The 12906-nt window shown below is 43.0% G+C and overlaps 1 protein-coding gene across 8 annotated transcripts in view; it reads left to right on the forward strand.

The window, feature by feature from the left end:
• LOC126197766 (inter-alpha-trypsin inhibitor heavy chain H4-like) overlaps positions 1-12906 on the forward strand; it is a 204436-nt gene that overhangs the window by 14748 nt on the left and 176782 nt on the right. For all 8 annotated transcript variants that reach the window (XM_049934662.1, XM_049934666.1, XM_049934664.1 and 5 more), the window contains exons 3-4: positions 4177-4343; positions 11641-11751. In XM_049934662.1, the coding sequence (XP_049790619.1) occupies positions 4177-4343; positions 11641-11751 (278 nt within the window). The remainder of the gene's footprint in view (positions 1-4176; positions 4344-11640; positions 11752-12906) is intronic.

Below are 12906 nucleotides of genomic sequence, written 5' to 3' on the forward strand. Positions count from 1 at the left end.
CTCACCTGAGGATGACTTATGAGAGCCCGAAACCGGTCGTGATAATAAAAGAAATTTACAACTGAAGCGTTATTTTCAACCTCTGGTAACTAAAAAAGATCAACAGACGATCTGACTGGATTCATTGTCGTGTACATCAAAATGCACTTTGTGACCAATTTGCGGGCATGCTGCACATAATGAAATTGGTGGTGTGAACAATACATTTTCTGAAGTCACACTCGTTATTACGCCGTCAGTTTTCAACAGTTTTTGATTGAATTGAACAAAGATTATAGAGAGGTTATATGCTACTGCGACGTACCTAACTCAAAGGGGAGACATCGAAGGATATTTCGATTTAAGGCTCGCTATTGTCGACTTTATGAAGCAGAAAACAGATTTAGAAGATCCAGAATAGATTGCTCACCTTTCACTTTAAGTAGACTTGACTGCCCACTGGCTTCCCTCTGTAACAGACTGCAAGGCGGAAGGCAGCTTATTTTGATTTTGTGGGGACTGTGGATGCATTTAAAGAGAATCTCATACTGTAGAAGGGATGACTTCTGGCAAAGAGCACCACCAGTTCCCCTGAGACCAATGACGTTAAAGAAAACGAAAATTTAAGAATTAAATGTGGATATGAAAGAATTACTGGAACTGTTTTATAAACATTTTCAGAATACTACCAGTCTACCGCCTGTTTTTGAGCCGTTTTCGAGACCATTCGCTGTTTCAGCTGAATGCCCCGTTTAGCGTATGAAGATGGAACTGATCGATCTCCAGCGTAATACGCGTTTACAAGATAGATTATTTGCGCTGAAATTGTTCAGGAGTTCTGCAAAGTTTTCCTTGCGAACAGTTTCTATATCTACACAGCTGCAAAACTGATGCCAATGTTTCAATCAACTTATGTGAATGAAGGGCGATTTTGGATATGAAATTGAATAAGTGGGGATTCCAGGGCAATATGGGTCATGAAAATCTGCTGAACTATCTGCTTTTGTCCAATTTCCAATAGTTTTCGGAAGATATAAATTTTATTATATCTTCAGCGAACCAAAAATAATTAAATAATAGTGAAAATTGGTTTTACTTCTGATGTATGTGGTTCAGCAGTATGAAATATGAAACCAAGCTTTTGAATACTCTCCATGTGACTGCACTGTGATCGAATGCTCAAAGTCCGCAGTTTCCTCATCTTCTGGCTCAAACAGTACACGTGGTAGTGGGGGAAGTGTTCAGTCAGGCGAGAGAGACCTGCACGCACTCAGAGTTCTTGGCCATCCCTGTACGACATCATTCAACACCTGTTCTCCCAAGACCACGCCATGCTCACTCTCCTTTCATTGTTACTCATTCTTGTTAACGAGCCTGTCTTACACGAACGACGAAACACAGTTACCAGTAGTTTGTTGCGCAACTGCTGTCGGCACGCATACTTTTCCGGTACAGATATGGTATCACCCACCCATTGCCAGTTACCTGTCAGTTTGTAAAGACCACGTTGTCCTGTTCCTGGCTGATACACCGGGCCATCGTCTGTCCTGGCTGATATACCGGGCGATCGTCTCTCAGCGCTACACTACACAACTCACGTCCACACCAGAGAGAGTCGACTTCAGCGGTGGTGCTGCTACTCCCTAGGGCTAATGTGTGGGCGCGGCACCATCAAGAACAACATTAATACCTCTTGAATGTGCAGCTAAAGCACTAGTACAGATTTCCACTTGTCTGATACATTCACATGTGTGCTTTCAATCATTGAGACCTACGCTCAGAAAGATCTTTTGCCTCCATCTTCAAGTGATTGTACATCCCATGGAAAGCACTTCCGAGAATACGACAACGCGACCTTTATGCTCCTTATCCTCTCAGGAATGGTGAATGGATTACCAGTTCTGATTTAGCCATTATCAAAAATGGTTCAAATGGCTCTGAGCACTATGGGACTTAACATCTGAGGTCATCAGTCCCCTAGAACTCAGAACTACTTAAACCTAACTAATCTAACGACATCACACACAGTCATGCCCGAGGCAGGATTCGAACCTGCGACCGTAGCGGCGCATCAACACATCCATGCCCCGGGAATGGATGTGTGTGATGTCCTTAAGTTAGTTAGGTTTAATTAGTTCTAAGTTCTAGGCGACTGATGACCTCGGAATTTAAGTCGCATAGTGCTCAGAGCCATTTGAACCACATATATATGTAAGAAGCATCAAATGAAAACGGGACACCTGCCACAACGAGACCATGGAACGATTCCATTGAAAATTAATCAGCGTATGTGTTACGACATTTATCCCAGTGGGAGACGAGACGACCAATTCCTGTCTCCTAGAACGCGATCGGCCACCGACGTGTCCACAACTGCACTTCCTTGTCCAGCTAAAACCGAGTCCACGAATGTATCTGTTCAAGTCCCCAGAGAAGTGAAAAACCACGCAGTGAAAGATCTGGACCGTACAGAGAAAGCGTAGCCTTCGTCCGATTGGCAGTACGAAAGCGGGCGTTATCGTGCAAAAGGATGATTCCATCCAACAGCATTCCAACATCCAGAGAGCAACAGTAGAAACATCGAACAGCTCCCCCCCCCCCCCCCCCAAAGAAATCCAAAGTTGTTCACACAAGTTCCGGTAAGGTCGTGACAAACTCCTTCATCGACTGCAGGGGACATCAGCCGTTTCATTTCCTTGAGAGTGGAACCACAATCAATTTGCAGCGCTATGAAGACGCGCCATAAAGTCAAAAACGCCCAGGAATGCTGTCGGATGGACTAATCCTGAAACACGATATTTCCCGCCCCCACACTCAAATCGGACGATGGCTCCGCTGCAGCGATTTGGTTCGCAGTTCCTTCTCAGTTCCTCAAGCGACTATTAGCAAATGGAATCATACTACACAAAATACAACTGAGGACTGGCCATAAGTTACACAATGTATTTCGAACTAGATGTATCTTACTTCTTCCATACTTTCCAAATGTCTTCAATTTTTCTTTTGTGCTTATTGTTGTAATCATATAGGTTTTGGATGTGTCTGTAACTTTATTCCACGTATAGTATTTAATATTTGGTAAATGGTTCAAAGACATTGCTTTATAAATTGTGGTTCACCACCAAAAAACTAAATTACGAGGGGATATCAAAATGGGAAACATAGGAGTAACAGCTCTGTTGTGTGCAACCCACTGACAAGATTATCAGTGACTCGCTTCGTTAATGTGCCGAAGTAGGCTGGCTCTGAGCACTATGGGACTCAACTGCTGAGGTCATTAGTCCCCTAGAACTTAGAACTAGTTAAACCTAACTAACCTAAGGACATCACACACATACATGCCCGAGGCAGGATTCGAACCTGCGACCGTAGCAGTCGCACGGTTCCTGACTGCGCGCCTAGAACCGCGAGACCACCGCGGCCGGCTTTGCCGAAGTAGTTTCGTAAACAAAATTTGTACAATAGCTCTAAGATGTCTTCATGTGCTTTACCTGTTATTCTTCGACGATTTATAACGTCTTTCACGTCTGCAGAGTGAACTAGTCTAAAATATTGCTCTGTCATGTGGGGTTGCATAAAATGACATCGGTAGGGACAGCTGAATCATCCTGCATGTAGAGGGTGTTAGGGGCAGAAGTGGTGATATTTCTACTGATGACTGACGACAGTGGGCTCCACCAGCTTACACCTGTATTTACTTCATTTTCAGACTAATTATTATTATAGAAATTGCGAGTAGTATGTTTAAAGGTTGGTTAGCACTGCCAAGTATGCGTGGCACAAGCAAGACATTGTCAGGGCGGCTGGTCAGTTTCGAAATGTGGACGTGTGGGCACGGAACGAATAGTCTATACTGACAGGTGTAGTAGACTTAGTGGTGCAGTTACGATCATGCAGAACATCAGGTAGTAAATTATTTGATCTGTTTGCGGGAATACTGTTACAGACGCAGACAAAAAACAACACTGAAGTTGGTATATATTAAGTTACCAGTTACCACGATGTCTGCATCGGCCAGCACCGCTTCTCTATACAGCGTGATTTATGTGTGTGTGTGTGTGTGTGTGTGTGTGTGCTTGACTGTGCGTGTGAAAGAGAGAGAGAGAGAGAGAAAGAGAGAGAGAGAGAGAGAGAGAGATAAAGTCAGACTGCGTAAAGCCACAAGACAACTTTCTCTTACTGATCCTTCTTTTCCAGGGAATTCAGCAACCGAAGGTGCACAGACTGCATGTGTTGTCCGAGGTCCGCAACCGTTATGCTAAAACACTGATTACCAGCAGGGTTGGCAACACTGCGGATCAAGCACGGGAAATATCCTTCGATGCTGTGTTGCCTGAGAACGCCTTTATTTCCCGCTTTCTAATGTGAGTATGCAGCGATCAGGTCAAGTCCCAGAGAACATGTGCTGCAAGCATCTTTCTCACATTGCATTTTCTCTACTTTGACGTCGATAAGCGATTACGAGATATCAATCAGATTTATTCGCATTATAAAGTAAAACTGAATTATTATTTTATAAGCTTATAAAATACTTAGAGCTGTTTTCAGTACACTGGGTGTCTCTCCTAAGAGACACCAGGAGCTTTTCCTCTGGTGTTTCCGCAAACAGCGGCACGTTCATTGCCGGCCGTTGTGGCCGAGCGGTTCTAGGCGCTTCAGTCCGGAACCGCGCTGCTGCTGCGGTCGCAGGTTCGAATCCTGCCTCGGGCATGGATGGGTGTGATGTCCTTCGGTTAGTTAGGTTTAAGTAGTTGTAAGTTTTAGGGGACTGATGACCTCAGATGTTAAGTCCCATAGTGCTTATAGCCATTTAAACCATTTGTACGTTCATTTTCGTAACTTGTCAATTCAGCCAAAGCATATTGTTTATAGAGTATTTCGTGTACTATCAAATATCAAAAGAAAAGAATCGGTTCGTTTACCATTAGCAATAACAGATTTTTGAGTGAAATTTTACGTGCCTGAAAGTATTTGTATGGAGTGTAGCCATGTATGGAAGTGAAACATGGACGATAACCAGTTTGGACAAGAAGAGAATAGAAGCTTTCGAAATGTGGTGCTACAGAAGAATGCTGAAGATAAGGTGGGTAGATCACGTAACTAATGAGGAGGTATTGAATAGGATTGGGGAGAAGAGAGGTTTGTGGCACAACTTGACTAGAAGAAGGGATCGGTTGGTAGGACATGTTTTGAGGCATCAAGGGATCACAAATTTAGCATTGGAGGGCAGCGTGGAGGGTAAAAATCGTAGAGGGAGACCAAGAGATGAATACACTAAGCAGATTCAGAAGGATGTAGGTTGCAGTAGGTACTGGGAGATGAAGAAGCTTGCACAGGATAGAGTAGCATGGAGAGCTGCATCAAACCAGTCTCAGGACTGAAAACTACAACAACAACAACAACATTCAATAAAACGATCCGAAATTAGCCAAGGGCTATAATTGATTTAATGGTATGTGTTAACAGGAACAGCAAAACACCAATATTCTAGCAGAGACTGAGTAGCAGTGTTACATGGCAGTATATTACTCAAAGACTGGTACATGAGACAGGATAACTGGGGTTTGGAACTAGCTGTAGCACGTCATTCTACTAAAACGTCTTGACTGTGGTAATCTTCCGACCTGTATTGGTAGTGCTCTGTTAATTCAACCGATAACAACAACAGACAATTGATGATTGGTAAATATTTGATTGCCACATCCCCTTTCTACCAATTGCCCATTGCCGTGAGCCGGCAGTGTCGAGTAACACCGCCATGCAGATTGTACAGAGCGAAAAGGCTGCGCTTTCGTCACACAGAACTGGGACTCCACGTGTGCTTACTAGTTCGGCACAGCACGCCACGACAGTCACGTCGTAACAGTTAAGTTACACATTGGCACCGTAGTGTCAGATCGTCAATGTTGGCTGTGTGCGGACACAAAACATTAGTGGGCCGAAGTCATTCGACTATTCCCTACTCAGAACTGGGGAGACATGATTCAGGACGTTGTGAACAAATAATACGTTAGCATAATTGAACGCATTTTCGACGGCCACAACGAAGTTTATTCTCGCTCACTGACAGATACCTCCCTAGCAGCATTATCAACGACTCCGAATGTGTCGTCAGTGCTTGTGATCAAATGGCTTCAGTTACGTCACCTCTCTCTCTCTCTCTCTCTCTCTCTTTCTCACTCTCTCCCTCCCTTTCTCTCTCTCCATCCCTCCCTCCCTCCCTCTCTCTCTCTCTTTCTCTTACACACACACACACACACACGCACACACACACACATACAAAAATGTACATAGTGGTACATATTGCTCTACTTTTTGCCTGGGGTAATCGGAAACGTTGTCCCAGAAACAAATTAAAGCGTTTCCGACCAGGTTTTTTGGTAGATTTTCCGTTGTTTGTCACGTAAATATCGGAGCTGACAATCCCGTTCCAGTTAGTCCCAATTGGGAAACCCGCTGCCCCACAACCAGCTCTCCTGGTAATTGACTGAAAAGTTCCGATATTCTGTAATAGACCGGATCTAATTGCCGGCCGAAGTGGCCGTGCGGTTAAAGGCGCTGCAGTCTGGAACCGCAGGACCGCTACGGTCTGAGGTTCGAATCCTGCCTCGGGCATGGATGTTTGTGTTGTCCTTTGGTTAGTTAGGTTTAACTAGTTCTAAGTCTAGGGGACTAATGACCTCAGCAGTTGAGTCCCATAGTGCTCAGAGCCATTTGAACCGGATCTAATGATTAAACAATCGAAAGTGAGGAAAGAAGTCTCTTCGTTCATAAAATTAAGACGATTCTGATCCAAGGCGCCAGCCGCCGCCGTTCACAGACTCTACACACCCTAACTGCTTTCTCTCTGCCCTCGCCATTGCGGAAAAACGAAATTTATCTTTGACACGTGTACCAACTTAGCGCGTCTCTCTGAAATGTTTATAGAAGTTTCACAAATATCTTTCTATGCGTTGTAAACATTCTCTAACTTACATTACAACCAAATATTATACAAAACAACTAATTACATACAGCTGGAATACTGTGTGGTTATAATTAAAGTGCAGGTACTCACGGAGGTCCCACGTGGGCTGTAATTATCATATGGCAGCGACACTTGGTAGCCATACCAATACATTAATGAGGAACCGATTTATGGTGGAGAATTATTTCCAGTTTTGGCCACCAGGTTCAAATCTGGCGCTGCGCAATGTCTGTCTGACAATAGAACTTCCACACTGTTCCACACTGCCATTTGTCAAGCCATAATGTGAGTGAACAGTATGAGTATCGAGAAAAACGTGCCATGTTAATCTAAATATTTTGCCTGTATTGCAGTAATTGCAGTGCTGCATTGAGAAAGTATCACCGACTGAAAGGTCTGAGGAGAGGCTCCATGTCATTAAATGATTTAAAGGAGCTGATAATGAAATTCGAAGACGTAGGCGAGCTCGGTATGGCACCTGGAAGAGGTTGGCGTCCTAGCCTGATGTAACTTATGTCCGAGGATGTAGTCGCCATAGGAGAGAGCTAGTGCTCGTGCAGTTTCACAAGAATTGTCCATCACGCGGTCAACAGAATGTAAAGTTTTGCGGTCTGTTTTCTACTGGTACCCGTACGAGATCCAGCAACAGAAACCTCATCGTCAACGTTCTGAATTTTCTCTTCGCTTACTGGCACTAATAGAAGTTGATGACATGTAGCCAGGCAATATTGTATAGAGCTAAAAAGCTCATTTTACTCTACAGAGTGCAGTGAATATACAAAACGACTGAATTTGGATTACTTTTAAACCATGTTTTGTGCATGAAGACCAACTGCACTCTTCGTATGTGACTGTGTGTTGTGGGTTCACAAGCAACGTTATTCTCGGTCTCTTCTTCTTTGAAGTGAAAACACCGAGAGAGACTGTCAGATGTATCTCTACGTCTGCACGTTATCGAATCCTCCTTGTACACCATTCCTGCTTTGAAGGAGTGCAACTGTGTGGAAACCAATGTTTTCATGCAAGATGGGGAATCACCTCATGTCACTTACTCAGTGGAAGATATGCTTAATGCAACCTTCCACGAAAGTGTTATCTCCAGAGATTTTCCACATGCACTGCCTCCAAGATCACCTGCTCCTAATCTATGTGACTAAAGGCTCCGAAGATATCTGAAAGAACACGTTTACCAGGTACACATTCAGTCTACACCTGATTTGAAGGGTAGTATACAGGAACATGTTGCAGAGATTCGACTAGAACTGCTATGAGCAACAACTGACCACGTCGTTTTATGGGTGCAACATCTTGTCAATATCTTTGGTATTCATATTGAACAAACTAACGCGAATTATTTGCAGACGAATAGAAAAACTAGTAGAAACCGACCTCGGGGAAGATCAGTTTGGATTCCGTATAAATATTGGAACACGTGAGGCAATACTGACCCTATGACTTATCTTAGAAGTTAGATTAAGGAAAGGCAAACCTACGTTTCTAGAATTGTAGACTTAGAGAAAGCTTTTGACAATGTTGACTGGAATACTCTCTTTAAAATTCTGAAGGTGGCTAGGGTAAAATACGGGGAGCGAAAGGCTATTTACAATTTGTACAGAAGCCAGATGACAGTTATAAGAGTCAAGGGACACGAAAGGGAAGCAGTGGTTGGGAAGGGAGGGAGACAGGGTTGTAGCCTCTCTCCGATGTTATTCAATCTGTCTATTGAGCAAGGAGTGAAGGAAACAAAAGAAAAATTTGGAGTAGGTATTAAAATCCATGGAGAAGAAATAAAAACTTTGAGGTTCGCCGATGACATTGTAATTCTGTCAGAGACAACAAAGGACTTGGAAGAGCAGTTGAACGGAATGGACAGTGTCTTGAAAGGAGGATATAAGATGAACATCAACAAAAGCAAAAAGAGGATAATGGAATTAAATCGGGTGATGCTGAGGGGATTAGATTAGGAAATGAGACACTTAAAGTAGTAAAGGAGTTTTGCTATTTGGGGAGCAAAATAACTGATGATGGTCGAAGTAGAGATGATATAAAATGTAGACTGGCAATGGCAAGGAAATCGTTTCTGAAGAAGAGAAATTTATTAACATCGAGTATAGATTTAAGTGTCAGGAAGTCGTTTCTGAAAGTATTTGTATGGAGTGTAGCCATGTATGGAAGTGAAACATGGACGATAAATAGTTTGGACAAGAAGAGAATAGAAGCTTTTGAAATGTGGTGCTACAGAAGAATGCAGAAGATTAGATGGGTAGATCACATAACTAACGAGGAGGTATTGAATAGGATTGGGGAGAAGTTTGTGGCACAAGTTGACTAGAAGAAGGGATCGGTTGGTAGGAGATGTTCTGAGGCATCAAGGGATCACCAATTTAGTATTGGAGGGCAGTGGGGAGGGTAAAAATCGTAGAGGGAGACCAAGAGATGAATACACTAAGCAGATTCAGAAGGATGTAGGCTGCAGTAGTTACTGGGAGATGAAGAAGCTTGCACAGGATAGAGTAGCATGGAGAGCTGCATCAAACCAGTCTCAGGACAGAAGACCACAACAACAACACATTGAACAAACTGTTTAATCTGCAGTTAATAACAAAATCAACATTATGCCTTTCTCACTTGTTCGACCTTTTCCGCCCAGGTCACATTTCTAAAACATTACATATGGAAACCTTTCCATACGTCCTTCTTGCAATCACAATGCCAGATTTGCACCTGCTAGCCAAAGTTAGAACTATTTTTTTCCAACATAAATTAGTTACACATTAACAATTTAGAATATCTGCCAAGTTTCGCTGTCATATGATAATTACATCCCAAACTGCACCATTGTGAGTAAATGGACTTCGATTAAAACCGACTGGCACATACACAAATACATAAGATTAAACAAAATTTTAAATTTAGTCTGATACAGAGGATAATGTTGTCCCAGAAATAATTTAAAACAGTTTCAATCTCATGGGCTGACACAGATTTCTGAGAAGTTTCTCCTGGTCATCAAGCAAATGCCAGAACTGGAAACCCACTGCTAAACACTTCCTATTGGGATTCTGCCGATTCCATTCACAGGCAGCTGGGATATTTGAGTGGAAAGAGCCAAGTTCTACAACATATTGCGTTCGTCACATGAGCTGGGATTGAAAGATGTAAAAAGACGTTGCATGGTATTGAATCCAGAGAATTAGTATCTGCACCGATTACAAATTGAGTTGGTTAGTTTTACATACTACTCACTGATGTCATCTCATTGTTAATGGTACTGTATGTTGGTATGTATTTTAAGATGATTTAAGGTAGATCTCATATATATATATATATATATATATATATATATATATATATATATATATATATGTGTGTGTGTGTGTGTGTGTGTGTGTGTGTGTGTGTGTCCAGGATCTCCTCCAAAACCCCTGGATCGCTTTCACCTAATTTTTCACACAAACAGCAGGCACTATAGGGTTTATAACCTCCCACCTCCAATAGGAGAGGTGATGGGGCAAAAAGGTATTTGTGCACCGCTTGGTGTATAGGTTGCCCTCCATAAAAGGTATATGATGTAGGAAGAGTATCAGCTCCCTGACCGACCTGCTTTGCAGACTGATGTCTGGGGCAAGAAACAGGGGAAGGAGGAGAAGGACAGAGAGGGAAGGAGAAGACAGACACAGAGTGTGGACGAGATGGCGGTCACAACAGAGACGGGGCAGAGGAGGTCAAGAGAGAGGGGTGAGGAAGGGACGGACAGAGACAGGGGTGAGGAGGAGTGGCTGGGCAGAGGGAGGAGGAGGAGGAGATGCGAGGTTCGAGTCCTCCCTCGGGCATGAGTGTGTGTGTGTGTGTGTGTGTGTGTGTGTGTGTGTGTGTGTGTGTGTTTGTCCTTAGGATAATTTAGGTTAAGCAGTATGTAAGCTTGGGGACTGATGACCTTAGCAGGTAAGTCCCATAAGATTTCACACACATTTGTACATTGGAGATGCGAACTGAGGGGGAGGAAGAGATAGAGAGAGGGGGAAGAGGATATAGACAGAAGGGTGAGGAGGATATGACAGAGAGAGAGGGAGGAGGAAATGATCAGAGAGAACAGAGAGAAGGGAAGGAGGGAATAGGCAGACGGAGGAGGAGAAGGTGAAGAGAGACTGATGGAGGTGGGAGGATGAGGTGGAAGAGTGACAGACGAAGAGGTATAACCAGAGGGGGGGGAGGGGGTGGAGGAGTCTTGTGCAATATTGTGTTGACTGCTTATGCTGGCGAAGGCACGAGGAAAAGGCTAGTTTATAATAAATTAAAAAGGAAACTTAACTGATGTACCAGTAATCACAAATTACTGTGTCATTACACAGTACATGAAGATAGGTTTTTTACCAGTGAATTGGTGGCCGAGCGGTTCTAGACGCTTCAGCCTGGAACCGCGCGACCGCTACGGTGGCAGGTTCGAATCCTGCCTCGGGCATGGATGTTTGTGATGTCCGTAGGTTAGTTAGGTTTAAGTAGTTCTAAGTTATAGGGGACTGATGACCTCAGATGTTAAGTCCCATAGTGCTCAGAGCCATTTGAACCAATGAAATGATATTTGTCATGGATGGTGCGCCGTTCTTCTATCAACAGAGATGATTGTTTCAACAGACATACCGGCTGCGAACTTTGTAAAATGGAAGTGAGTGAGTTGATGACTGTTGTTGCAGAGAGATGGACAACGTGACATACGAGGCCTACGTGCGAGGCAAAGAGGAGGCCCGCCAGGAGTACGACGCAGCAGTGGCGGAAGGGCGTGGCGCGGCACACGTCGCAGTCAGGTGGGTACTCACACCAGTAGCAACGCCTCAGGAGCTGAGGCAATGCCAACAGGCAAATACTATATTTGCGTCTAACAATCGATCGCAGAAGTAATGCACTTCAATGTAAACTACGGAATTGTGGTAAGTGTGTGTGTGTGTGTGTGTGTGTGTGTGTGTGTGTGGTGTGTGTGTGTGTTTCAGTTAGTTTGTTAGTTATGTTTTTGTATATTCCATGAATCATATTCACAACCACTCGCCGTGTTGTGGAAGTATCAGTATAGTCATAAAAAAGATACTTTTCTCTGTAAAAAGACCTCTACATACGGGTCATTTACGTAACTACATTTTTTTTTAGTTCTACGACAAATTTTTATATCTGCAGCACAGCTACAAAAATATGCTATATACCCAGAAATCAGTGTATGGAGTACAAGCAGTTGTCTAGTAGAAATGATTTCCAGTTCTTCAGAACTTTCATCATCTGTCGGCACCTTTAATTCACAAGGAACGTGGTCAAATAGTTTCATATTACCTCTAATACTTCACAAAAACTCTGTAAGATAGTAAATATATTGTAGTTAATATTCCTAATCGTTACACGCTTGCCTACATGAAGTACAGGGATGGCCATCAATTATTATCGTTATAACACGCTGCTGAGCAGTGCATATTTTATATTTGAGTGTGAAACCGGTCGAGAACATTATTCCATATATGGAATGTAAGTTAACTTTCTAATATTTCAATCTCCAAAATCAATAATTACTGTCATCAAGCATTTGATGTCTTGGACAACCAGTTTCACCTTTCCCCCGTGCTGTATTTTTATTGATCATTTGCCAATTACACAAGTGAATGAACCGTGTTTTGTAAGTTAAGTAGTATACCAACTATCGTGGACTAATCGATATCAATTTACTGCACCTTTTCTCTTGTTGCCGCCCCGAGGGGCTCTGTAGTGATGCCCACATCATCAGGAAAGACACTTTTTCTCATTCTTCAGTGTAAAACGGATATTCATTAATACATAGCATGTACATGGGTGGTCTCAGAATTGAAATCTGTGGAACAAAAGAAGTAATTTTTGCTACAGTAGAACATTCATCAAGAAAGCTCCATGAGCTATGTAACATGATTCATTGCTTCTTATCAATGAACAACTTACACATTGTA

The sequence above is a fragment of the Schistocerca nitens genome, chromosome 1, assembly GCF_023898315.1.
Source record: "Schistocerca nitens isolate TAMUIC-IGC-003100 chromosome 1, iqSchNite1.1, whole genome shotgun sequence".
Lineage (NCBI taxonomy): Eukaryota > Metazoa > Arthropoda > Insecta > Orthoptera > Acrididae > Schistocerca > Schistocerca nitens.